This window comes from Pristiophorus japonicus, chromosome 2, assembly GCF_044704955.1.
Source record: "Pristiophorus japonicus isolate sPriJap1 chromosome 2, sPriJap1.hap1, whole genome shotgun sequence".
NCBI classification, from domain to species: domain Eukaryota; kingdom Metazoa; phylum Chordata; class Chondrichthyes; family Pristiophoridae; genus Pristiophorus; species Pristiophorus japonicus.
The window spans coordinates 104,044,837-104,072,566 of NC_091978.1; the positions used below are offsets into that span (position 1 = coordinate 104,044,837).

The following is a 27,730-nucleotide window of genomic DNA, read 5'->3' on the forward strand; positions in this document are numbered from 1 at the left end:
ACCAACCTGCTCCCAAGCTGTGGGTTGCTCATTTAAATATTTTAATGAGGCTGCATGCCTCAGATTTTATATCTCTTCCAGCTTTAACGCTGGCCAGTCAGGTTTCCCGGGAAACGTGGCAGCTAAAGGGAGGCGAGGACTGAAACATGGAAGAGGCAAGTGCTTTTCCAGCACTGTTTGTGGATCAGGAGGAACAGGAGTGCTTCCCTCCAGCCTCCCCAAGCAGACTTGTTTTCCAGCCCCAGCCCTCCGCCCCACCGCGATCACTGATCCACCATCTCTGCCCCGGTGTCTCAGTGATCCCTGCGATCAACCCCGACCCGCCAACCACGCTGTACCCGCCCCCCTCACAATCTCTACCCCAGTAGTAGTAAACCTAACTGTAGCATTCCCCAACTGAAACGGAGCTAAGCCTGTCAATCAGGCTGGCTTCCGTATGGGAACCTGTTTAAAAAGAAAACACGCACACTGTGGAGTCGTTGTTCGCCCCCCGCCCCCGCTTGTGAATCCCATTCCAGTAAATATCGAGGCCTGTGTCAGTTCAATTTTCACATTCTTACATCATGAGGAAACTCCTCCAGGTGATGTTATTCGTCACACTTTGGAATAATTTGCAGGCATGGAAGCTAAAGGTTGTTGTAACCTTCAGAGCCACTGGCTGTAGCAGCCCAGGAATGAATTTGACTGCGGTCACTTTGCGGACTGTAATGCAACTCATTGACCGCTGTGAATTGTATCCTGCACAAGCATTGCTCTTCTCACAGTTGTAGGCATCTCTGTCGGAGTCTGTGAATGTGGGATGCCACAGAATGCATCTGGTACAGAATGGCCTGCCTCCGCTTCTTCCTCCAAAAATATACAATATAAGGGGAATCCCATGGGCAGAACAATTGTATTATTGACGTTGATACAAAAGTGTCATTGGCACAACAGTTGCAACAAAAGTACCTGACTACCTAAGTGAAAACAAAAAGAAACGAACATTTAAAAATTAACTCATGGGGTATAAATCAGGCTGCATATAGAATGTTCAGAGGAGAAGTGAAAAAGAAAATAAGAGGGGCAAAGAGAGAGTATGAGAATAGATTGGCAGCCAACATAAAAGGGAATTCAAAAGTCTTCTATAGACATATAAATAATAAACGGGTAGTAAGAGGAGGGATGGGGCTAATTAGGAACCAAAAAGGAGACCTAGGCATGGAAGCAGAAGACATGGCTGAGGTACTAAATGAGTACTTTGCATCTTTCACTAAGGAAGAAGATGCTGCCAAAGTCATAAAGAGGAGGTAGTGGAGATACTGGATGAGATAAGAATTGATAAAGAGGAGATACTGAACTTAAAGTTGATAAGTCACCAGGACCAGATGGGATGCATGAGAGAGGTTAAGGAGGAAATTGTGGAGGTACTCCCCATAATCTTCCAATCCTCCTTGGATACAGGGGTGGTACCAGAGGACCGGAGAATTGCATATGTTACACCCTTGTTCAAAAAAGGGTGTGAGGATAAATCCAGCAACTACAGGCCAGTCAGTTTAACCTCAGTAGTGGGGAAGCTTATGGAAACGATAATTAGGGACAAAGTTAACAGTCATTCGACAAGTGTGGATCAATTAAGGAAAGTCAGCACGGATCTGATAAAAGCAAATCGTGTTTAACTAATTTGATTGCGTTTTTGATTGAGGTAACAGAGAGGGTTGATGAGGGCAATGCGGTTGACGTGGTGTACATGGACTTCCAAAAGGCGCTTGATAAAGTGCTATATAATAGGCTGGCCAGCAAAGTTGAAGCCCATGGAATAAAAGAGACAGTGGCAGCATGGATACGAAATTGGCTAAGTGACAGGAAACAAAGTAGTGGTAAATGGGTGTTTTTTGGACTGGAGGAAGGTATACAGCGGTGTTCCCCAGGGGCCAGTACTAGCACCACTGCTTTTCTTGATGACTTGTACTTGGGAGTACAGGGCACAATTTCAAAATTTGTAGATGACGCAAAACTTGGAAGTATAGTGAACAGTGAGGAGGAGAGTGAAAGACTTCAAGACATAGACTGGCTGGTAAAATGGGTAGATACTTGGCAAATTAAATTTAACACAGAAAAGTGAAAAGTGATACATTTTGATAGGAAGAACGAGGAGAGCCAATATAAGCTAACAGGTACAATCTTAAAGGGATTGCATGAACAGAGAGACCTGGGGGTATATGTGCACAAATCATTGAAGATGGCAGAGTAGGTTGAGAAAGCGGTTAAAAAAGCACACAGGATATTGAGCTTCATAAATGGAGGCATAGAGTACAAAATCAGGGAAGTTATGATGAGCCTTTATAAAACATTGGTTCGGCCTCAACTGGAGTATTGTGTCCAACTCTGGCACCACACTTTAAGAAGCCTTAGAGAGGGTGCAGAAAAGATTTACGAAAATGATTCCAAGGATGAGGGACTTCAGTTACGTGGATAGAGGAGAGAAGTTGGGTTGTTCTCCTCAGAGCAGAGAAGGTTGTGAGCAGATTTGATAGAGGTGTTCAAAATCATGAGTCTAGCCAGAGTAGATAGAGGGAAACTGTTCCTATTGGCAGAAGGGTCGAGAACCAGAGGACATAGATTCAAGGTGATTTGCAAAAGAACCCAAAGGCAATATGAGTAAAAACTATTTTACGCAGCGAGTGTTTAGGATCTGGAATGCAAAGCCTGAAAGGTTAGTGGAGGCAGACTCAAACGTGGCTTTCAAAAGGGAATTGGATAAGTACCTGAAGGAAAACAATTTGCAGCGCCACGGTGAAAGGGCAGTGAGTAAGACCAGCTGAAGTGCTCTTGCAGAGAGCTGGCACAGGCTCGACGGGCCGAATGACCACCTTCTGTGCTGTAATCATTCTATGATTCTAAATACTCCAAGCTAACGGTTGTCCACGGTTCAGGCCATATGGGCATGTTGTTGCAACAGTGATATCTCGGAGTATTAAAATGTCATTGGAGCCTAAGTAACATGCAAAATATCAAACTGCCAGGTCCACTGGTGCTTAAAGAAAATTCCAGTGGAAATTTGAATGGGATGCTAAATGGCCTGAGAACCTATATGATTTCCACTTAGTTCCCAGTTTATTTTGAAGTTATTTCACTAAATTTTCTGAATCTTTGCTATATATCCAGTTGTTCATTTTTAGATTTAATAAATCTTAACAATGCTTTTCTTCTTTCTGCAGACTGTGTATGATGAATGGTATATCACACTGTACAATTTAGTGTATACATCTCTCCCTGTATTAGCAATGAGCTTGTTTGATCAGGTATGTCTGTAAAATTATTGTTTGACTCTCTCTGGGCTGTCCTCACACTATCAGGTAGATCAGCTGACAGGGTCCTCTTTTAAATATGTAGATCAGGCTCTGATGATGTCATCAAAGGCTGATCTGTGATTTTAATCTAAGGCCTGAGCAGGGGAGCAGTCGTGACTTCAATGCCAGGCCAACCCTTCCGTGAATAGGAGTCAGGACCAGAAGTTATTTTTTTTCGTTTCCTTGTGGACCAGGAGTAAGAGTGTTCCTCCAGACCCGTGGAGAAAACATTGGACTTCCTCTGCTCTGGGATCCACCCCCGCACCCACCCCACCGTCTGGATTCCCCACGTCTGTCAATCCATTTACATTAGTGCCAGGAACTGTTCCCTCTGGTCTCCAGCGGTGCCTTCAAAAAGCATGATAATGGTTGAACAGCTGCTTCTTGCCAACTTGCTGGCAGTTTCGGTCGGGAAGTCGGCAAGTGGCATGAAAATTAGGCCTGGCCGATTAAACTCAACCCAGCCTGCTGCTGCCGCTCCTAGATGGGCACGCTGCTCGCTTTGCTGCTTTCCCACCCAGGAGTAAAAGTAGAGGCCAGCATTTCTGAAATAATTGTTTAATATATTTCAAAATCATCAACATCAAAATCCTGGGGGTCACCATTAACCAAAAACTGTGGCAAAAAGTGCGGGTCAGAGGCTGGGTAGCCTTTCCACCATTTACAAGGCACAAGTCAGGAGTGTGATGGAACACTCTCCACTTGTTTGGATGAGTACAGCTCCAACAACACTCAAGAAGCTCAACACCATCCAGGACAAAGCAGTCCACTTGATTGGCACCCCATCCATCACCTTCAACATTCACTCCTTCCACCACCGGCACACCTTGACTGCAATGTGCATCATCTATACGATGCACTGCAGCAACGCGCCATGGTTTCTTCGGCAACACCTCCCAATCCCGCAACCTCTACCACCTAGAAGGACAAGAGCATCAGATTCATGGGAACACCATCACCTGCAAATTCCCCTCCAAGTTACACACCATCCTGACTTGGAAATATATCGCTGTTCCTTCATCGTCGCTGGGTCAAAATCCTGGAGCTCCCTCCCTCACAGCACTGTGGGAGTACCTTCACCACTAGGACAGCAGCGGTTCAAGGCGGCGGCTCACCACCACCTTCTCAATGGCAATTAGGGATGGGCAATAAATGCTGGCCTCGCCAGCGACACCCACATCAGGAACAAATAATAAAAACATTTAATTTGTTAAGTTGGATAAATAATCATTTAAGCAATTAGTTATTAGACAGGTGGTAGGAAACTTAACATGTAAAATTATAGGCTTGAGCAGACTAGTTTGTTCACAACAGCCTCCCCTGCAAGGAATTAATGTTAATTTAAAAAAAAAAAGAAATTAATTTCAGGAGTTGGGAGGGGTTAATGCAGTTATATCCAGTGGGTCAAAATTCCTTGGTATATGATTCCACGGTTAGGCTGGAATTGTGCCTGTCGGTATCCTCCAGTATTTCACCGCACTGAAATTTGTAGAGACATTGGTGGGGCGGGGGGGACCTAATTATCATGGGATAGGCATGCACAAGTGCCACTTCATCACATCTCCAGCAGCCACCTGTCTCGTGTCCAGATACACATGCTCCGACCCAACATGTGGGGTGAGAGGTTCTCCAACCCCAGACATACCGGTGTGTGAGGAGGACACAAAAAATCTGAAAAAGGACATAGGCAGGCTAAGGTGAGTGGGCAAAAATTAGGCAGATGGAGTATAATATTGGAAAGTGTGAGGTCATGCACTTTGGCAGAAAATAAATCAAAGAGCAAGTTATTATTTAAATGAAGATTGCAAAGTGCCGCAGTACAGCGGGACCTAGGGGTACTTGTGCATGAAACACAAAAAGATAGTATGCAGGTACAGCAAGTGATCAGGAAGGCCAATGGTATCTTGGCCTTTATTGCAAAGGGGATGGAGTATAAAAGCAAGGAAGTCTTACTACAGCTATATAAAGTATTGGTGAGGCCACACCTGGAATACTGCTTGCAATTTTGGTTTCCATATTTACAAAAGTATATACTTGTTTTGGAGGCAGTTCAGAGAAGGTTCACAAGGTTGATTCTGGGGATGAGGGGGTTTATTTATGAGGAAAGGTTGAGTAGGTTGGGCTTCTACTCATTGGAATTCAGAAGAATGAGAGGTGATCTTATGGAAACGTATAAGATTATGAGGGGGCTTGACAAGTTTGATGCAGAGAGGATGTTTCCACTGATGGGGGAGACGAGAACTAGAGGGCACGATCTTAGAATAATGGGCCGCCCATTTAAAACAGATGAGGAGAAATTTCTTCTCTCAAAGGTTGTAAATCTGTGGAATTTGCTGCCTCAGAGAGCTGTGGAAGCTGGGACATTGAATAAATTTAAGACAGAAATAGACAGTTTCTTAAACGATAAGGGAATAAGGGGTTATGGGGAGTAGGTGGGGAAGTGGAGCTGAGTCTGGGGTGGATTGACCCATCCACCTCCACGGAGGTGTGTGGGGGGCCTGACCCATCCACCTCCATGGCACGAACCTGGTATTGCAGTACTTCCAGGAACGGTGCAGTGGCTCTCGGCCTTTTGGCTAAGAGCATTGGCGCAGAGTGATCCTTGATGTGTGCAAGGTGACCTCTGGCGTTTGTGATTTGACAAAGAATTGGAAAGATTGGCTACGAATTTAAAAAAAATTATCAGATTAGTCATGATCTTATTGAATGGCAGAGCAGGCTCAAGGGGCCGTATGGCCTACACCTGTTCCTATTTCTTTATAAGAACATAAGACTGTGTAAGGTGACTGATCTGGAAAATCTTCATATTTGCCTACTTTGCTTTGATTGTCCAGGCTGCTTCCCAAGCTTGTATCCCACTGATGGAGCTCCCATCACATTGTGGAGGTCAATATGCCTCATCTCATTGGACGAACTGGCCTCTACAGATATACCTGGTCCCATCTGAGCCAGACGAGTGGGAACACCCAGTATAGGAAGTCCGTGCCCTTGGCTCCGCCCCTTTGTCGTCATTTGTCTTATCGGTGCGGGAGGACGTTTACCCCTTACGTGATAAATAGGAAACTTCCTGAAATGGCAGAGGCCTGGCACATCCTGGTCTCCGCATGATTCTGCCGGTATCCTGTTGGAGTTATGGTGGGGGGTGGGTGACTGCCGGAGACCTTTGGAATTTCAGCTCCACAATATATATTAGCCAATCTTTATACTTTAAAGCCATATAACACCCAATTTATACATTAATTACTGGGAAACAAATAGTTAAACAAATTAAAATATCCAGCAACTTGTGATTTAAAAAAATTAAACAGCGACCCTAATAGATCACTGCGTAAATACTGTAGTGGAGTGGTCCTGAGGCATATAAACTAAGGAACCGATATTAATGGAGAATCGGGGAGGCTGAAAACAGCATGACCGGCGGGCGGGAGTGATCACTCACAGCAGAAGGCTGCAGCCGGGGTCACTTAGGGATGATCCCTGACACTGAGAAGAAAGCTCCAGTCAGCAATCGGTGGGGGAGGTTGGCAATTGTGGGGGGGCTGCTCTAGTCGGCAATTGCGAGGGAGGTGGGGAAGAGTCCTGCAATCGAGAAGGTTGGAGATTGAAGCTGGGGGAGGCCCGAAGGCTCTCTCCTGCTCCTCCCGTGTACTGAAAGTGCCACTTACCTTGGGGAGCCAACAGCTCCTGCCTCGGTTTAGCTGCCGAGAATCCCTCAGCTCAGGTATCCTCCTCACTCTGTTAAATTTAAATCGTGGCGCCGACGATGCCATCGGGTCGCGACTTTGGTATGATAATTAGATCCCCGCCTGCTTTTTGCGGGAGCCTCGTCCTTGGCCTGAATAATGCACTTTAAAATTTAAAGTGGCAGGAATAGAATCGGGTTGCACAATCCTGATATTTCTGCCCGTGTGGCAGGGGTTGGGGTTAAAGTCGAAGTTTGGGTGCTCAAGCTTTGATTCCTAGTTTATACTGAATTGGCTGATCTCAGCCTTGGATATGCTATAGTTGAGGAAAGAGTAACTTTTGTGTAGGCTTCTCCTGATTACTATCCAGTGATTGATGAAAGTGCATATATGTAGACATTGAGTGCATACAAAATCAAGTTCAGTTAAGATACCCCACATGAATGAATAGGTTTCTGACCATCACTCTCAGGTTTAAAACATGAAATATGGCCACTTGGGTGAAGTATTATAGCATTGCCAGAATTGTACCCCCCAGCATGCGTCAGCACTTTTGGGAGAGCAGGACAAAATTGGACGTGAAAATGTGAATAAGATTTAAATAAATCTAACATAAAATAACACTTATGTATGATCTATGTTTGACCTGATAGTACTGATTGTCGTTGGTTTTGTCTTTACAGGATGTTAATGACCGTTGGAGCATGGCATATCCTCAACTTTATGAACCTGGGCAGATTAATCTTTATTTCAGCAAACTAGTATTTATGAAATGTATTCTCCATGGAGTTTACAGTTCCCTGGTTCTCTTTTTTATTCCTTACGGTGCTCTATTTGAAGCAGTAAGAGATGATGGAAAGACTGTATCAGACTATCAGTCCTTTGCTTTAATTGCTCAGACATGCTTGCTTGTGGCTGTTACTCTACAGGTAACTGAATACTCATGGCTGTTTTTTTAATTTTATGAATATTATATGTCATTTTAAAGACACACTTCATTATGCCTTGCTTTTCCTATAAGCTATATTTGAAACCAAATTTGCCTCAGTCACCGAGATGACACTTTAGACAGACTTGTGACAGTTACTCTGTGCAGGAGGTTGAAAACTGCTGGGCTGTTCATATATCATTGTGGCTCTGCCAAGTTTTTGCTCACTACTGACATAGCATTAAGCCAGAGATGTCAGTTAAATTTTTTCAAAATGATCATGTTTACCCAGGGAAATAAAATAACAATATGACTTCCTACATTAGTGGTAGTAAAAAGTGAAACGTGCACTGGGTATAGTAGCATAGTGATTAAGTTACTCAACTAGTAATCCAGAGGCTCAGTCTAGATTATCCATTATGCTTAAATAGGCATTCAAGTCAAGGGATAGGAAAATCGAATGGAATTTATAATGGGTGGCCAATCTAATATCGCCCGTTTTATACTTCTGCCGAAGTTGACATTTCTGGCATATAGGTCAATTATAAAGTTCAACAGTGCCAATATTAACAGTTCAGCCAATGTCACTGGTTGATAAAATTTTTCTACTACTCTACTACCACTACTTGTGGTTTAGTAGCCTTTTCCATCAGAGGTTTCAGTTGCAGTGTTGGTTCACGCTTTTATTATCTGTCAGAGTCTTTTTTGTTGTTGTACTCTTGTGGTTGTAGTTTGTTTACTGTGAACTGGCTAAGTAGCTTCACTTGTGTTGCTGGGTATATAATCAAACTCTCATATAATTCCACAAATAATGGTTGTTTTCCGCAGGTGTTTCCAGTTCCTCGAATCATCTTGCATTGTAGAATTTGATAATTATTTGCTGTTGTACTTGTGCTCGCATCCATTTCTTTTTTGTCCTTTCGGGTGAATTCTGAAAATTTCTCCTTCTTTAAACATATCAAGCTCATTGGTAATTTTATTGTAGAATAGGCCTAATTTGGTATATTCTCGCTGAGGTAGAGCTTCTATTTTACATCACTTACTAGCCTCTGTTTTAGAAGTTGGCTTGCTGTAGGGAGGACTGTATGGGTTCATTTGATCTATTGTACTAATCAAGGTAAATGGTCTGTGCTGGACTTGTGCTCTTTTTAGGAATGTGTTTGCAATTTTTAACAGAGCTCTCTTCATTGGCATTTAACTGTGTCTTCATGGTTCAAGCCTTCTTGTACTTCTCTGTGGTTGGGAGAACATATTTTGTGCCTAAAATGCATCTTTATAGTTAATGAAATAAAAACAGAAAATGCTGGAAATAACAGCAGGTCAGGTAGCATCTGTGGAGAGAAAAACAGAGTTAACGTTTCAGGTCGATGACCCTTCGTCAGAACTGGCGAATGTTCTGAAACGTTAACTCTGTTTTTCTCTCCACAGATGCTGCCTGACCCGCTGAGATTTCCAGAATTTTCTGTTTTTATTTCAGGTTCCAGCATCCGCAGTATTTTACTTTTGTTTTATAGTTTATGAATTGCTTAACAGGAATAAATAATGCAGTTTCTGAAAAAAATAATGGTCACTACACCTATTATTTTGTGTTCATTGTATGCCCTTTCCTGGCACCATCACACAAATTCATATTAAGTAATACAAGCCAAGTACCTTATTTTTGCTTATTGAGATTACGTTGAATAATGTCAACTAATATCTGATTGAATGTCTTAACCTGAGGTACCAACACTTCATATTGCAAAAATATTACCCATAATTCTTTAAAAGGCTAGGTTTATAAATATTTTTTTACTGATAACTTCCTTTTCTGCTTCCCATGTTAGCAGACATTGTTAATGGTTCACTCTCCTCGGTGCTGTCCCCCCTCCCTCAAATCTGCCATCACCACCCCTCTCAAAAAACCAACCCTTGACCCCTCCATCCTTACAAACTACCGCCCCATCTCCAACCTCTCTTTCCTCTTCAAAATCCTTGAACGTGTTGTCGTCTCCCAAATCCGTGCCCATCTTTCTCGTAATTCCATGTTTGAATCCCTCCAACCCGGTTTCCGCACCTGCCACAGTACGAAACGCCTCTCATCAAAGTCACAAATGACATCCTTTGTAACTGTGACACTATCCCTTCTCATCCTTCTTGACTTGTCTGCAGCCTTTGACATGGTTGACCACTCAATCCTTCTCCAACGCCTCTCCACCATCGTCCAGCTGGGTGGGGCTACACTCACCTGGTTCCACTCTTATTTATCTAATCGTAGCCAGAGAATCACCTGCAACGGCTTCTCTTCAAGTCCCTGCATCGTTAACTCTGGTGTCCCCCAAGGATCTATCCTTGGCCCCCTCCTATTTCTCATCTACATGTTGGCCCCTGGCGACATCATCCGAAAACACAGCGTCAGTTTCCACATGTACGCTGATGACACCCAGCTCTACCACTTCTCTTGACCCTCTCCTCGGTCTCTAAATTGTCAGACTGCTTGTCCGACATCCAGTTCTGGATGAGCCGAAATTTTCTCCAATTGAATATTGGGAAGACCAAAGCCATTGTTTTCCGTCCCCGCCACAAACTCCGTTTCCTAACCACTGACTCTATCCCTTTCCCCAACTTCTATCTAAGGCTGAACCACACTGCTCGCAACCTTGGTGTATATTTGACTCTAAAATGAGCTTTCATCACATATCCCCGCAGCATAACTAAGACCGCCTATTTCCACCTCATAACATCGGCCGTCTCCACTCTTGCCTCAGCTCATCCACTGCTGAAGCCCTCATCCGTGCCTTTGTTACTTCTAGGCTTGACTATTCCAACGCACTCCTGGCTGACCTACATTCTACCCTTTGTAAACTAGAGGTAATCCTAACTCGCATCAAGTCCCACTCACACATCACCCCTAGGGCATCCTGTTAAGCAACGCCTCGATTTCAAAATTGTCATCTTTGTTTTCAAATCCCTCCATGGCGTCGCCCCTCCCTATCTCTGTAATCTCCTCCAGTCCCACATTCCCCCCCCCCCCCTCCCCCTGAGATGTCTGCTCTCTTCTAATTCTGCCCTCTTGAGCATCCCTGATTATAATCGCTCAACCATTGGTGGCCGTGCCTTCTGTTGCCTAGGCCACTAGGCTCTGGAATTCCCTCCCTAAATATCTCTCCACCTCTCTTTCCTCCTTCAAGACCTTTCTTAAAACCTACCTCTTTAACCAAGCATTTGGTCACCCGCACTAATTTCTTCTTACGTGGCTCGGTGTCAAATCTTTTGTCTCATAATACTCCTGTGAAGCACCGTGGGATGTTTCACTGCATTAAAGGCGCTATATAAATACAAGTTGTTGTTGATGAATAATGAACCATATCATTTTGACATCACGAATCTTGCTGCTTGTCAACAGATTGCACTGGATACAACACATTGGACAGCTATCAATCACTTTTTTGCCTGGGGTAGTCTTGCTGTCTACTTTGCAATAACTTTTACAATGTACAGCAATGGCATGTATCTGATGTTCCCAACTTCATTTCCCTTTATTGGTAAGTACTTTTAATACAGTGATTATAATTGATGTTAGAAATTATTTTACGTTAAAGTAACTATTGATTTCCAATTAATAGTATTTTACAAGATTACAATACTGGAGAAGGGTGATACTCTGTTACTGAACAAAAAAACAATATTCTATTTGGTTATGATACTCATTTATATGTAATATTTTATGTAGAGAATAGATGCAAATGCAATAATATATAGAGGAAATAACAGGCTCAATAACGGGCAGGAGAGGGGCGGGGGAGGAAACATGACTCTAACCCTTCGGAAGCACGCGGCCGTTTCTGTTTTTAACGTGGCGGATATCGGTGTGTCCAAGTAACCTGCACGCCGAGGCGGGTCCATCATTAGTGTATTTAAACTAATCCTATCGTGTGATTTGAATTGAAAGCCTGTTGCACGTTTTTTCCGGGGTTCGTGAACTGTGCCAGTGAAAGCAAGGTGATATTGAGTGGCACTTTATCGGGATGGTTAAAGGTGAGGAGGTCAGATCTGAATAAAGGTTCAATGCACACAGCTGCTTCCTTAATTTCTTCTGGTAAACGGATTGGTAAGAGCACTTGTTGTGAGAGACTTATTTGTACAGTTTAGAGGTGTTTACACAGAGAACATTAGAATGGATGGAGCTATGGCTACCTCTGATTGAACTTTGAACGTTAAACGAGGAAGACAATCAAGGGCGTGCTGAGAAGGGAGCTTCTCGTGGCCAGCAGAGAGGGGAACAATAGAGGGGTCGAGTAAGCAGTTGGCACTACCCAACTAACAAGGTGGACAGTCAGAGGCTCAGCTTCCTTGACCTCTCGGAAGAGCAGTGCTTCCGAAGGCTGAGATTATCACGTCAGATAGTAGTAGACATCTGCAGCCTTCTCGAAGACGACCTCTGGGCCTTGTGCCCCACATTACTTCTTATTCTTAGGCAGTCCCACGAAGTAGAGGATGACTTGCTTCCATACTGAAAATGAGTTCTCAGGTGACTGAAGAGTCCAATGCAAGGCATACAGTCTCTGTCACAGGTGGGGGAGACGGTGGTTGAAGGAAGGAGTGGGTGGGGTGCCTGGATTGCCGTGCGCTTCTTCCGCAGTCTACGCTTGGCTTCAGCATGCTCTCGGCGAAGAGACTCGAGATGTTCAGCGCCTTCCTGGATGCTTTTCCTCCACTTTGAGTAGTCTTGGACCAGGGATTCCCAGGTGTCGGTGGGATGTTGCACATTTTTAAGGAGGCTTTGAGGGTGTCCTTGAAGTGTTTCCTCTGCCCATCTGGGGCTCACTTGCTGTGTCGAAGCTCCGAGTAGAGCGCTTGTTTTGGGAGTCTTGTGTCAGGCATGTGGATGATGTGGCCTGTCCAACGAAGCTGGTCGAGCATGGTCAATGCTGCGATGCTGGGAATGTTGGCCTGAGCAAGAACACTGACGTTGGTGCGCCTATCCTGCCAATGGATTTGCAGGAGTTGCAATGCAGATTCCGCCCCCTAAGGAACACAGGAGACATGATCTTCACCGCATGGCAAATACAAGAGAAATGCAGGGAACGGCACCAACTCTTGTACATGGCCGCCTTTGACCTCACAAAGGCCTTCGACACTGTCAACCATAAGGGATTATGGAGCGTCCTCCTCCGATTCGGCTGCCTTCAAAAGTTTGTCACCATCCTCCGCCAGCTTCACGATGACATGTAAGCCGTAATCTTGATGAACAGACCCACCACAGACCCAATCCATGTTTGGACCGGGGTCAAGCAAGGCTTTGTCATCGCACCAATACTCTTCTCGATCTTCCTTGCTGCAATGCTCCATCTCACCCTCAGCAAGTACCCCGCTGAAGTGGAGCTAAATTACAGGACAAACGGGAATCTTTTTAACCTCCGCCGCCGCCAGGCCAGATCCAAGGTTGTCCCATCCTCCGTCGTTGAATTACAGTACGCAGATGACGCTTGCATCTGCCCACACTCGGAGGCCAAACTCCAAGCCATTGTCAACACCTTCACTGAGGCGTATGAGAGCATGGGCCTTACACTAAACATCCATAAGACAAACCTCTACCTCTACCAATCCTCTACCAACCTGCCCCCGCCACACAGCACTGCCCCCCCCCAGTTATCATAATCTATCACAAGGCCGTGGACAACTTTCTCCATACCTCGGGAGCCTACTGTCAGCAGGAGGTCCAACACCGCCTTCAATGTGCCAATGCAGCCTTCGGTCGCCTGAGGAAGAGAGTGCTTGAAGACCAGGACCTCAAACCCGGCAGCAAGTTCATGGTCTACAGAGCAGTAGTGATACCCGCCCTCCTATATGGCTCAGAGACATGGACTATGTATGGCAGGCACCTCAAAGAGAAGTACCACCAACGCTGCCTCCGCAAGATCCTGCAAATCCATTGGCAGGATCGGCGCACCAACATCAGTGTTCTTGCTCAACACATTACTAATGACTGTTGAAGTCACAACTATCCTCAATTTCTTGACCTCTGGTTCCTTCCAAGGCCCTGCCAGAGACATTGCAAGGGTCTTGCAGCTGGCTGCACATAAATGCATGAGGCAGGATTGTTTGCCAGGACTGGAGGTAACATTCCCTGTAATGACAATAGCCCGAATGAGCGGGCACTGGGATTTGTGTCTGGCTGGCTACCTACAGGTGCAGGGTGTCATCGACTGCACACATGGCAATTTGCGTACCCCGAGATCAACCAGGACCATTCGTCAACCACAAGGGATATTAATCCATCAATGTTCAGCTGGTGCGCAACCACAAGAAAATGTTTATGCAGATGTGCGCCAGATTCCTGGGGAGCTGCCATGATGCTTTCATACCGTGGCAGTCCAACATCCCAACCTGTTCAGACCTGGAACCAGCCTTAAAGGATGGCTGCTGGGTGACAAAAGGATACCCCCTTCAAACCTTTGAAGAACCCCACCAATTAACACCAGGAGCGCTACACCGCGAACCAAATGTTAACCAGATCTGTCATCAAGCAAGTCATCGGCATGCTCAGGTTTCACTTCAGATGCCTGGAGAGGTCTGCAGGTGCCCTTTAGCACGCAACAGCAAGTGCCACTACAATATTCGTTGTGTGTTGTGTTATGCACAACATAGTGCAGCAGTGAGGACTTGAGGTGCATGAGGAACAAGCCGCTCAGCACTCCTCATTTGATGAGAATTTCAATAAAGAGGAGGAAGAGGAAGATCATATTGCTGCTCTGGGTGCGAGGAATGCCAGAAAAGCTTGAAGGTTCAATTAGTCACTCACACTGGACCAAAGTAATTATCACATCCTTGCCCTTCTCTCCACTTACACAAGCAGTCCTGTAACCAACTATCACCTGTTGCACATGTACCTATTGGTCTCAGTCAATTTAGGTCTTCTCATTCAACACCAAACAAATGAAAACCCAAGTTGGCACACATCATGCAAGAATGGGAACACAGGAAAGTGGTGCAAAATAATAGATTTAAGACGAGATAATAAAAAAGATAGTTTCATATATCCAAATACACCCATGAACACACCTTTGGTGAACTACAAAGCAATTTTTTTCTTTCCGTAGCACTCCTATGTGGTGCGACCCCTATGGCTGCAGCAGAGGTAGAGGCAGGCTTCTCTGTCCCATGCTCTGAATTCTGATGTGCTCGTGGCCGACGACCTCTGGGTGTTGGAGCCTGAGAGGGCTGTGCAGGAGCAGACTGGACTAGCAGGAGAGGAGGCAGCATGCCGGGTACTGGTTGGGTGGGGGGTGGGGTTGGGGGGCGGCAACAGGTGAGACATAAAAAACGCTTTGAGTGAAGTTCACACTTTTACCTCTATCGCCATTATCCCTCTCCTGGGCCAGCAGCACATCACTCCTGCCTTTCTACGGGAGAGCAGGTTGGAGCAGATCAGTGATGTCTTATAAACCCATGACTAATGTATCTGGCATCCTCTTTAAGGTAACAGAAATGTGGCCATCCATAGTTTGCAGGGCAGCCTGCAGGAACTGATTAATGCGCCACGATTCAAGATCCACGAAGAAGGTCACTCAATGGAAGTCATCCTTGCAATGGCCTACGACATCAATCCACAAATGTTTGAGCTGGACTCCTCCATCCTGTGGTATTGTAGAATGTGAGCCTGGAAGGATTGCCACTACCTCGCACATTTACTGCTGATGCTTTATCATTCTCATTTTCATTGATGGCCCCCAGGTTCAGCAACTCTGTCCAGCTGAGCAGAGCTTGGAGAGGATGGTGCCCTCCGATGCGGACCCTCCACAGCTGTCCCTGCCACCATTTTCTGCTCATGCTCACTTGTGCCATTCGAATCACAAGTGACATCTCACTTAACTGACCCATTAAAGTGCTTGTATCTGTGCTGGTGCCTGGTTCGCATGAGTCCTATGATGGTGCACCCTCAGATGGAATGAGCTCCTCTGAGGCATCCTCATCTGCAAAGCGCAGGGCTTGCTGTTCTTTGCTTGATGGCCCTGGAGGAGAGAAGAAACGGATATGATTTAGTCAGGGAAATGTACAAATGTTGAAATGCACATGATTAAGATGATCATATTTCATTTTGAGCTGAATTCAAGTCAAGATGACTTAGTCTTGTAGATGATATGGATCAGAGAGATTAATTCTATCACCCTGCAGCAATGAAGTATGAGTCTCGCCATCTTGAATGCTCAGGGAGGCTGATATGCCGCTTATCCTCCCGCTTGGCATTTGTGAGCTCTACGATTTATGGGGGTCTGCCTCCGGTTCTCCCTCTTCCTTGTATTGGGACTCTCCTCTGCAAAGGGGCACGACAGACCTATGAATGTCTGTAAGGCCTGTGTGCATCCAGCGGATTCGGTGAGGGTGATGTTCAGGCAGATGCATCATGAGTGTCACTGGCATGCATTTGAGGTCATGTGCTGAGAATTGCAGGAATTGACTGAGGTGGGATCACATTACATAAGGATTGGGGGGAGTGGCAACGGTTGATGGAGGAAGCTGAGGATCTGTAGTTGAATGCAACAATAGATGCTGCAGAAACTTAAGTGAGTGTGAGGAGTGACGTAAATGGAGTACAATTGACAAGACAGAGTGAGAAGAGGGTACACGACAGGGTGTAGCTGAATCTGCAACTTTTCTTACCTTTCTGGACCTGGTTAGGTAATTGAAACGCTTACTACATTGGATCTACGTCCTCATGAGAACACTCCTGCTGCTCACCTCTTGAGCCACCTTCAGCCGCGCCTTCTTTTTTGAGGCACCAGATATTTTTTTCCAGTTGATACGAAAGATCAGCACCTTCCGCGCACCCAGCAGTAAGTCTAGGGATGCCTTATTAAATCTGGATGCAGCCTTCCTGTTTCCATCTCGCAACTTCTACTTAAGGTAAAACAATGCACAGAACTCCAAACCTCCTACACCATTGCATCTTTGATGTGAGCCTTTAAATAGTTGAGATGAGCATCATACAAACTCACGTGCTGTGGCAACACGAAACTCAGAAGTAAAATGAAAATCAGGCATCCCGTTTGAAATCGGATATTCCTTAGCATCCCACGAACTTGTGTGTTTGTCATCTACTATCGCCCCTCCGCGCATTTAGATCCCGTCTCTGCGGTAACATCGAGACCAATGTACCTGTTGCAAATGGCCCAAGTAAAAATCTCCTTCACGTGAAGATTTCAAAGGGGGAGCGAAGTGTCGAGAGAATGTCAAGAGTATTACCCTATTTTATACAAATAGATATACTTATACCAAGTCGTGTTTGACAAATTCAATGGAATGATTTAAAGATGTGTCCATCGGAGCTGATCGAGCATGGTTAATGCTTCGATGCTGGGGATGTTGGCCTGAGCGAGAACACTGACGTTTGTGTGCTTATCCTGCCAATGCATTTGCAGGATCTTGTGGAGGCAGCATTGGTGGTACTTCTCCAGTGCTTTGAGGTGCCTGCTGTACATAGTCCATGTCTCTGAAGCATATAGGAGGGCGGGTATCACTTCTGCTCTGTAGTGTGGTGTATGAGGATTTTTAGAAGGTATTCAGTAGGTCTCTAACGAGAGGCTTATTACTAAAAATCAGGTAATAAGAACAAAAGAAATAGGAGCAGGAGTAGGCCATATGGCCCCTCGAGCCTGCTCCGCCATTCAATACGATCATGACTGATCCGATCATCGACTCAGGTCCACTTCCCCATAACCCCTTATCCCCTTGTCATTTAAGAAACTGTCTATTTCTGTCTTAAATTTATTCAATGTCCCAGCTTCCACAGCTCTCTGAGGCAGTGAATTCCACAGATTTGCAACCCTCTGAGAGAAGAAATTTCTCCTCATCGCAGTTTTAAATGGGCGGTCCCTTATTCTAAGATTATACCCTCTAGTTATAGTCTCCCTATCAGTGGAAACATCCTCTCTGCATCCACCTTGTCAAGCCCCCTCATAATCTTACACGTTTTGATAAGATCACCTCTCATTCTTCTGAATTCCAAAGAGTAGAGGCCCAACCTACTCAACCTTTCCTCATAAGTCAACCACCTCATCTCCGGAATCAACCCAGTGAACCTTCTCTGAACTGTCTCCAAAACAAGTATATCCTTTCGTAAATATGAAAACCAAAACTGCACACAGTATTCCAGGTGTGGCCTCACCAATACCCTGTATAACTGTAGCAAGACTTCACTGCTTTTATACTCCATCCCCTTTGCAATAAAGGCCAACATTTCATTGGCCTTCCTGATCACTTGCTGTACCTGCATACTATCCTTTTGTGTTTCATGCACAAGTATCCCCAGGTCCCATTGTACTGCAGCACTTTGCAATAAGGAAATGTAGCAGCATGGATAAAAAGTTGGTTGATGAATAGAAAACAGAGGAGTAGGGTAAACGGTGTTGCTCAGATTGGAGAAGGGTTGAAAGTGGTGTACCACAAGGGTCAGTATTGGCTCCACTTTTGTTCTTGGTATAGAGAATTTGATTTAGATAGAGAATACGTAGGAACAGGAGGAGGCTATTTAGCCCTTCAAGCCTGCTCTGCCATCAATGGCTCACCTGTGACCAAACTCCATATACTCGCCATTGTCCCATATCCCTCAATACTTTTGGTTAACAAAAATCTATCATTCTCAGATTGAAAATTAACAAGAGAGTTCCAAACTTCTACCACCCTTTGAATGTAGAAGTGTTTCCTAACTTCACTCCTGAAAAACCTGACTCTAATTTTTAGGCTAAGGACCCAGTCTTAGATTCCCCAACCAGCAGAAATAGGTTCTTTCAATCTACCTTTTCAGGTCCCCTTAATATCTTGTGAACTTTGATCAAATCACCCCTTGATCTTCTAGATTCCAGGGAATAGAACCCTAGTTTGTGTAATCGCTCCTCATAATTTAACCCTTGGAGTCCAGGTACCATTCTCATAAATCTACACTGCATTCTCTCCAAGGCCAATATATCCTTCCTAAGATGTAGTGCCCAGAACTGAACACAGACCTCCAGGTCAACGTTCCTGCTAAACCGCAGCTGCGCAATGGTCTGGAGGTCCCGTGCATGATGCTCACAGGCTTTTATATAGGAGAAACTGCGCATGTGCGGAAATTTGAATGGGCCGCACATCCAGTTAAAGGGACCGTGCACCATAAAAAAAATAAGAGGGAACATTGCTCTAGGTGTGGTCTAACCAGGGCTTTGTATAGCTGTAGCATGACTTCTAATCCCTTGTATTCTGGTCCTCTAGGTATAACGACCAGCATTGTATAAAACCTTTTGATTATTTTTGGTATCTCTCCATGACATTTTAATAATTCATGTTCATGGACCCTTGGGTCTCTTTGGACCTCCACTGCTTCTAGCCTTTCACCGTTAGAAGGTACACTGATCTATTTATTTCAGGTTCAAAGTGGATGACCTTACACTTACCTTTTTTGAAATCCATTTGCCACAGTTTTGCCCATTCACTTAATCTATTAATAATTATTTGCTTCCATTGACACTGCTTACAGTGCCGCCTTTGTGTCTTTGTGTCATCGGCAAACTTGGATTTGTGACCAATTAGAGTACCTGCCCATTATCCCCACTCTCTGTCTCCTGCTGCTCAGCCAATCTCTTAACCAGGTCAATAATTTGTCATCAATTCCATGAGCATCAACTTTAGCTAAAAGTCTCTTGTAAAGGAGCCCATCCCAATGGAACAGTTCGTTCCTGTCCCTGTACTAGTGACAGTGTCCCATGAAATGGAACCATTCTTTCCCACACCACTGCTTCAGCCACGTGTTCACGGTCCTAATCTGCTTATCCATATGCCAATCTGCATGCGGTTTGGATAATAATCCAGAGATGAACGTATTAAATGGCGGAGCAGGTTCGAGGGGCCATATGGCCTACTCCTGCTCCTATTTCTTATTATAACTCTTGAGGTCCTATTTTTTTTTTAAAATTAGCTCCTTGCTCCTGGTACTCATAGAAACATAGAAAATAGGTGCAGGAGGAGGCCATTCGGCCCTTCGAGCCTGCACCGCCATTCAATAAGATCATGGCTGATCATTCACCTCCGTACCCCTTTCCTGCTTTCTCTCCGTACCCCTTGATCCCTTTAGCCATAAGGGCCATATGTAACTCCCTCTTGAATATATCTAATGAACTGTCATCAACAATTTTCTGCGGTAGAGAATTCCACAGGTTCACAACTCTCTGAGTGAAGACTTTCTCCTCATCTCGGTCCTAAATGGCTTCCCCCTTATCCTTAGACTGTGTCCCCTGGTTCTGGACTTCCCCAACATCGGGAACATTCTTCCCACATCTAACCTGTCCAGTCCCGTCAGAATTTTATATGTTTCTATGAGAACACCTCTCATTCTTCTAAACTCCAGTGAATACAGGCCCAGTCGATCCAGTCTCTCCTCATATGTCAGTCCTGCCATCCCAGGAATCAGTCTGGTGAACCTTCGCTGAACTCCCTCAATAGCAAGAACGTCCTTCCTCAGATTAGGAGACGAAAACTGAACACAATATTCCAGGTGAGGCCTCATCAAGGCCCTGTACAACTGCAGTAAGACCTCCCTGCTCCTATACTCAAATCCCCTGGCTATGAAGGCCATCATGCCATTTGACTCCTTCACTGCCTGCTGTACCTGAATGCCAACCTTCAATGACTGATGTACCATGACACCCAGGTCTCGTTGCACCTCCCCTTTTCCTAATCTGCCGCCATTCAGATAATATTCTGCCTTCATGTTTTTGCCACCAAAGTGGATAACCTCACATTTATCCACATTATACATGCATTTGCCCACTCACCTAATCTGTCCAAGTCACTCTGCAGCCTCTTGGCATCCTCCTCACAGCTCACACTGCCACCCAGCTTAGTGTCATCTGCAAACATGGAGATATTACACTCAATTCCTTCATCTAAATCATTGATGTATATTGTAAATAGCTGGGGTCCCAGCACTGAGCCCTGCGGCACCCCACTAGTCACTGCCTGCCATTCTGAAAAGGACCTGTTTATCCCGACTCTCTGCTTCCTGTCTGCCAACCAGTTCTCTATCCACGTCAATACATTACCCCCAATACCACGTGCTTTAATTTTGCACAACATTCTCTTGTGTGGGACCTTGTCAAAAGATTTTTGGAAGTCCAAATACACCACATCCACTGGTTCTCCCTTGTCCACTCTACTAGTTACATCCTCAAAATGCTAGAAGATTTGTCAAGCATGATTTCCCTTTCATAAATCCATGCTAACTTGGACCGATCCTATCACTGCTTTCCAAATACGCTGTTATTTCATCTTTAATAATTGATTCCAACATTTTCCCCGCTGCCGATGTCAGGCAAACCGGTCTATAATTCCCTATTTTCTCTCTCCCTCATTTTTAAAAAGTGGTGTTACATTAGCTACCCTCCAGTCCATAGGAACTGATCCAGGGTCGATAGACTGTTGGAAAATGATCACCAATGCAGCCACTATTTCTAGGGCCACTTCCTTAAGTATTCTGGGATGCATACTATCAGGCCCTGGGGATTTATCGGCCTTCAATCCCATCAATTTTCCTAACACAAATTCCTGACTAATAAGGATTTCCTCCAGTTCCTCCTTATCGCTAGATCCTCTGTCCCCTAGTATTTCCGGAAGGTTATTTGTGTCTTCCTTCATGAAGACAGAACCAAAGTATTTGTTCACTTGGTCAGCCATTTCTCTGTTCCCCACTATAAATTCACTTGATTCTGACTGCAAGAGACCTTCGTTTGTCTTCACTAATCTCTTTCTCTTCACATATCTTTACAAGCTTTTGCAGTCAGTTTTTTTGGTCCCAGCAAGCTTCCTCTCATACTCAATTTTCTACCTCCTAATTAAACACTTTATCCTCCTCTGCTGGATTCTAAATTTCTCCCAGTCCTCCGGTTTGTTGCTTTTTCTGGTCAATTTATATGCCTCTTCATTGGATTTAACACTATCCCTAATTTCCCTTGTTAGCCACGGTTGAGCCACCTTCTCCGTTTTATTTTTACTCCAGACAAGGATGTACAATTGTTGAAGTTCATCCATGTGATCTTTAAATGTTTGCCATTGCCTATCCACCATCAACCCTTTAACTATCATGCGCCAGTCTATTCTAGCTAATTCACATCTCATACCATCGAAGTTACCTTTCCTTAAGTTCAGGACCCTAGTCTCTGAATTCACTGTGTCACTCTCCATCTTAGTAAAGAATTCTACCATATTATGGTCACTCTTCCCCAAGGGGCCTCGCACAACAAGATTGCTAATTAGTCCTTTCTCATTACACATCACCCAGTCTAGGATGGCCAGCCCTCTCGTTGGTTCCTCGACATATTGGTCTAGAAAACCATCCCTAATACACTCCAGGAAATCCTCCTCCAGCATATTGCTACCAGTTTGGTGAGCCCAATCTATATGTAGATTAAAGTCGCCCATGATAACTGCTGTACCTTTATTGCACGCATCCCTAATTTCTTGTTTGATGCTGTCCCCAACCTCACTACTACTGTTTGGTGGTCTGTACACAACTCCCACTATCGTTTTCTGCCCTTTGGTATTCCGCAGCTGTACCCATGCAGATTCCACATCATCCAAGCTATTGTCCTTCCTTACAATTGCGTTAATTTCGTCTTTAACCAACAACGCTACCCCACCTCCTTTTCCTTTCTGTCTATCCTTCCTGAATGTTGAATACCCTTGGATGTTGAGTTACCACGCTGAACAGGACCTCTTGCCTATTCTTTCCTATTGGTCCCAACATGGACTCCCGCTCCCCCTCCAATATTCTTTGAAGCGGTTCGAGATGTCCCTCACCCTGGCACCAGGTAGGCAACATACTATGTTGGACTTTTGATCCTGCTTACAAAGGATGCTTGCAAAGGAGAAATTTAGAATTCAGCAGAGGAGGACAAAGGGTCTAATTAGGAGGTGGAAAATAGAGTATGAACGGAAGCTTGCAGGGAACATAAAAACTGACTGCAAAAGCTTCTATAGATATGTGAAGAGAAAAAGATTAGTGAAGACCAAGCAGGTCCTTTGCAATCAGAATCAGGTGAATTTATATTGGGGAACAAAGAAATGGCAGACCAATTGAACAGATACTTTGGATCTGTCTTCACTAAGGAAGACACAAATAACTTTGTGGAAATACTAGGGGTTCGAGGGTCTAGCGAAAAGGAGGAAGTGAAGGAAATCCTTATTAGCCAGGAAATTGTGTTCGGGAAATTGATGGGATTGAAGGCCGATAAATCCCCAGGGCCTGATATAGTCTGCATCCCAAAGTACTTAAGGAAGTGACCCTAGAAATAGTGGATGCATTCGTGATCATTTTCCAACATTCTACCACTTTTTAAAAAGGGAGGGAGAGAGAAAATGAATAATTATAGACGGGTTAGCCTGACATCGGTGGTGGGGAAAATGTTGGAATCAATTACTAAAGATGAAATAGCAGCATATTTGGAAAGCAGTGACAGGATCGGTTCAAGTCAGCATGGATTTATGAAAGGGAAATCATGCTTGACAAATCTTCTAGAATTTTTTGAGGATGTAACTAGTAGAGTGGACAGGGGAGAACCAATGGATGTGGTGTATTTGGACTTTCAAAAGGCTTTTGACAAGGTCCCACACAAGAGATTAGTGTGCAAAATTAAAGCACATGGTATTGGGGATAATATATTGACGTGGATAGAGAATTGGTTGGCAGACAGGAAGCAGAGAGTCGGAATAAACAGGTCCTTTTCAGAAAGGCAGGCAATGACCAGTGGGGTGCCGCAGGGTTCAGTGCTGGGACCCCAGCTATTTACAATATACATCAATGATTTAGATGAAGGAATTGAATGTAATATCTCCAAGTTTGCAGATGACACTATGCTGGGTGGCGATGTGAGCTATGAGTAGGACGCTAAGAGGCTGCAGGGTGACTTGGACAAGTTAGATGATTGGACAAATGCATGGCGGATGCAGTACAATGTGGATAAATGTGAGGTTATCCACTTTGGTGGTAAAAACAAGAAGACAGAATATTATCTGAATAGTGACAGATTTGGAAAAGGGGAGGTGCAACGAGACCTGGGTGTCATGGTACATCAGTCATTGAAGGTTGGCATGCAGGTACAGCAGGCGGTGAAGATGGCAAATGGCATGTTGGCCTTCATAGCTAGAGGATTTGAGTATAGGAGCAGGGAGGTCTTACTGCAGTTGTACAGAGCCTTGGTGAGGCCACACCTAGAATATTGTGTTCAGTTTTCGTCTCCTAATCTGAGGAAGGACATTCTTGCTATTGAGGGAGCACAGCGAAGGTTCACCAGACTGATTCCCAGGATGGCTGGACTGACATATGAGGAGAGACTGGATCAACTGGGCTTGTATCCACTGGAGTTTAGAAGAATGAGAGGGGATCTGATAGAAACATGGAAAATTCTGACGGGATTGGACAGGTTAGAGGCAGGAAGAATGTTCCCGTTGCTGGGGAGTTCCAGAACCAGGGGTCACAGTCTAAGAATAAGGGGTAAGCCATTTAGGACCGAGATGAGGAGAAACTTCTTTACTCTGAGAGTGGTTAACCTGTGGAATTCTCTACCGCAGAAAGTTGTTGAGGTCAGTTCGTTAGATATATTCAAAAGGGAGTTAGATATGGCCCTTACTGCCATAGGGATCAAGGGGTATGGAGAGAAAGCAGGAAAGGGGTACGGAGGTGAATGATCAGCCATGATCTTATTGAATGGCGGTGCAGGCTCAAAGGGCCGAATGGCCTACTCCTGCACCTAATTTCTATGTTTCTATGCTGCATGAATTTGGTCACCAAGAGAGGGTGAGAAAGAACAGGCCCCATTGCAGTTGCTCTCTATTTTCCACTGATTGCTCACAAACAAGGACTGTCCCGACGAAGACACCTATTCAAGTCCAATCGGTCACAGTATGGTCAAGATGTTTTCAGAGATGTTCATATCAACTCCAACGATCTGCAGAGTACATCCGAACTCCGCCAAGGTTGAAGCATAGCAGCCTTTTAAAGGACGCGACATGTGATCTAGCACATGGCGTCCATAACCCTGTGATTCGTTCCAGTTAGTTCCACTTTTTGTGGGCGTTTTTTTGGGCGAGCGATATTGTGGGCGATATGTATGCAAGGTGGTGAAATTGACGATGGCGATCTCCGTGGCTGCTCGTTTGGGTAAATATGCTCTTTATGACAAAAAACAGTGGGCGGGCGTTAATATTGAATCTCGGCATTAATTCCGTGCAGAAAGTAACGCTGGGCGATATTATGAGCGCTGAATTTGTCCATTCTGCCCAAAAGAAGTGGGCGGGCGGTAATATTTTTTTTCGGTGTTAAGCACATGGGAAAAGTAACGCTCAGCGACTAGTTTCCGAAAAATGCTCACCAGTTTCCATTTTGTTCCAAAATGGGCGATATATGGGCGTTCTATGTCATTTCAGCGGTAAAATGGGCGTTAAGCATGCAAAAAAAGTGGAGATTCTAGCCCCTAGTTCTTTTTCTTGATTCTTGAAACAAAACCCACCCTAAAGATGTCTTTTGATTTTGACCACATGTCACTATCTGTTTACACTAACCCAAGGTTTCTTCCCTTGGAAATCTCTCTCATCTCTCTTGTCCCTATCCGCTCATTGATCCCATGAGGCCAAACCAGAAAACTGTCCACTTTAGAATCGTTGTCTCTTTTACAACATGTTCATGTTAACTCTCAACTTCCATTCATTATCTTTACCAGCAGTTTTGTTACGGTAACTTCAAACCTGATCCTTCGTATTATACATAAAATATATAAACAAGATTCAAGCCTTAACTTAAAAATAACAGATAATTGCTTAATAACAGGGAGACTGTATATAGTACAAAGAACTATACCATCCATTTCTAAACATTTCTCTGATTCGAATAGGCTATCTGTCTGCAGTTAAAAACAACGATTTATTTTATACATTCGTATTAGTTTTATACATTTTTAGGCATCCCTGATTTCTAACACTTCTCCCTTTGGAGAAAAGTACCATGGTTCGCATTCTGGCTGTCCTTCCGACAGTCTTCATCCTTATCCCCAGAGGAAGCAAGTGCATTATATCTGTTGGATAGAATCAGTTTCTGCGGGTTCTCGTTCTCTATCTCACCTTGGTTCCACTTGCTCTGTACACTATTGGTCATACCAACTCTGATCTGATTCTGCACCTCTCTACGAGGTGTGATGGAGGTCTGCAGCAAACTGTCCGGATACTCCTCTCCCTTCCTGATGTGTCGGAGTGTCTCCAACTCGCACTCCAGTTCAGTGACTCTGAGCCGGAGAGATTCGAGGCAGAGACATCGACTGTAGTATTTCGGGACAATTTCGCTGTCCACAAATTCTCACATACTGCAGTACCAGACACACAACTTGCTCTGCCATACCTTAGTCTATATTTATTTATAGATACAATGTATTTATAGCTTATTTTTAGCTTTAAGGCTGCAACTGTTTAGCTAACAACAACAACTTGCATTTATATAATAAAATATCCCACGGCACTTCACAGGAGCATTATCAAACAAAACTTTACACCGAGCCACATAAGGAGATATTAGGGCAGATAACCAAAAGTTTGGCCAAAGAGGTAGGTTTTAAGAGCATCTTAAAGGAGTAACGAGAGGTTTAGGGAGGGAATTCCAGAGGTTAGGACCTTGGCAGCTGAAGGCACAGCCACGAATGGTGGATGTTCAAGAGGCCAGAATTGGCAGAGCGCAGAGATCTTGAGGGGGTTATAGGGCTGGAGGAGATTCCAGATATAGGGCTCAATTTTCCCCAAAGCTTTTTTTTGGCGTACTTGAAGAGTTACGCCCATTTTTTGGGGGCCCAAGTACGGCAAAAAAAAATGTTCTCAGTTTTCCCGTTGGATTTCTTCATTTTGGCATGGCCGAACCTGTCCTTTAGTTTTGAGGGTGGAGCCTTGATCTGCACCAAAAAGATCGGGTTGCCACGGTAACTAGGGACACAATGCGAGCTGAGGCTGCAAAGTGAAACATACAGCCAGCTCCCAACACATTAAAACACATTGCATCAATTTAAAAACATTAAAACACATTGCATCAACTTAAAAATACATGAAAATATATTGCAGCAACTTACGCCCAATTATTAAAGCCGGTCCCGCTACCCAGTCCTGGGCAAAGGGCTTGCCGGTCTGCTTGCCTAGCCCGCCCCGAGACCCTTGCCGGTGCTGGTCCAGCTCCCCCACCCCCTCTCCAGCCCTGAGTGCCTTGCGGTCCCGCTTTCCCCCGCCACCCCCCAGCCCCGAGTGCCTTGTCGGTCCATTCCCCCACCCGATCCTGGCCACGAGTGCCTTGCTGGTCCGCTCCACCGCCCCTAGCCCTGGCCGAAGGGCTTGCCGGTCCGTTGCCCCGCCCGACCCTGGCCCCGAGTGCCTTGCCGGTCCGCTACCCTATCCCTGGCCTAAGGGCTTGCTGGACCGTTCCCCCGCCTGACCCTGGCCCGAGTGCCTTGCCGGTCCGCTCCCCCGCCCCTAGCCCAGGTCGAGTGGCCTCCTCCCTCCCGGTCCCCACACCGAACTACACCCGAAAGGCTTCCCCTCACCCCCTCTCCTTCCTCCCTCACCCCCTCTCCCTCCACCACCTCTCTCTCCTCCTCCCCCCCGCCCCCCCCCCACAACCCCACCACCTCTCTCTCTCCCCCTCTCCCTTATCTTTCCTGCTGCTGCTGTCTAGGCATCTGCTGCATTTACCTGCGCCGATTTCCTTACCTGCGCCAATTTCTTTAACTTTCCAGAAGGTTTTTCTGCAGAGGCCA

General features: G+C 45.1%; 1 protein-coding gene across 3 annotated transcripts in view; it reads left to right on the forward strand.

Moving 5' to 3' along the window:
- The window catches only part of atp8b5b (ATPase phospholipid transporting 8B5b), a 506,562-nt gene that overhangs the window by 456,494 nt on the left and 22,338 nt on the right, over positions 1-27,730 (forward strand). For all 3 annotated transcript variants that reach the window (XR_011588690.1, XM_070868497.1, XM_070868507.1), the window contains exons 25-27: positions 3,198-3,281; positions 7,696-7,941; positions 11,326-11,464. Coding sequence is in view for 2 of the 3 variants with exons in the window: in XM_070868497.1 (XP_070724598.1) it covers positions 3,198-3,281; positions 7,696-7,941; positions 11,326-11,464 (469 nt within the window). In the remaining variant the exon portion in view is untranslated. The remainder of the gene's footprint in view (positions 1-3,197; positions 3,282-7,695; positions 7,942-11,325; positions 11,465-27,730) is intronic.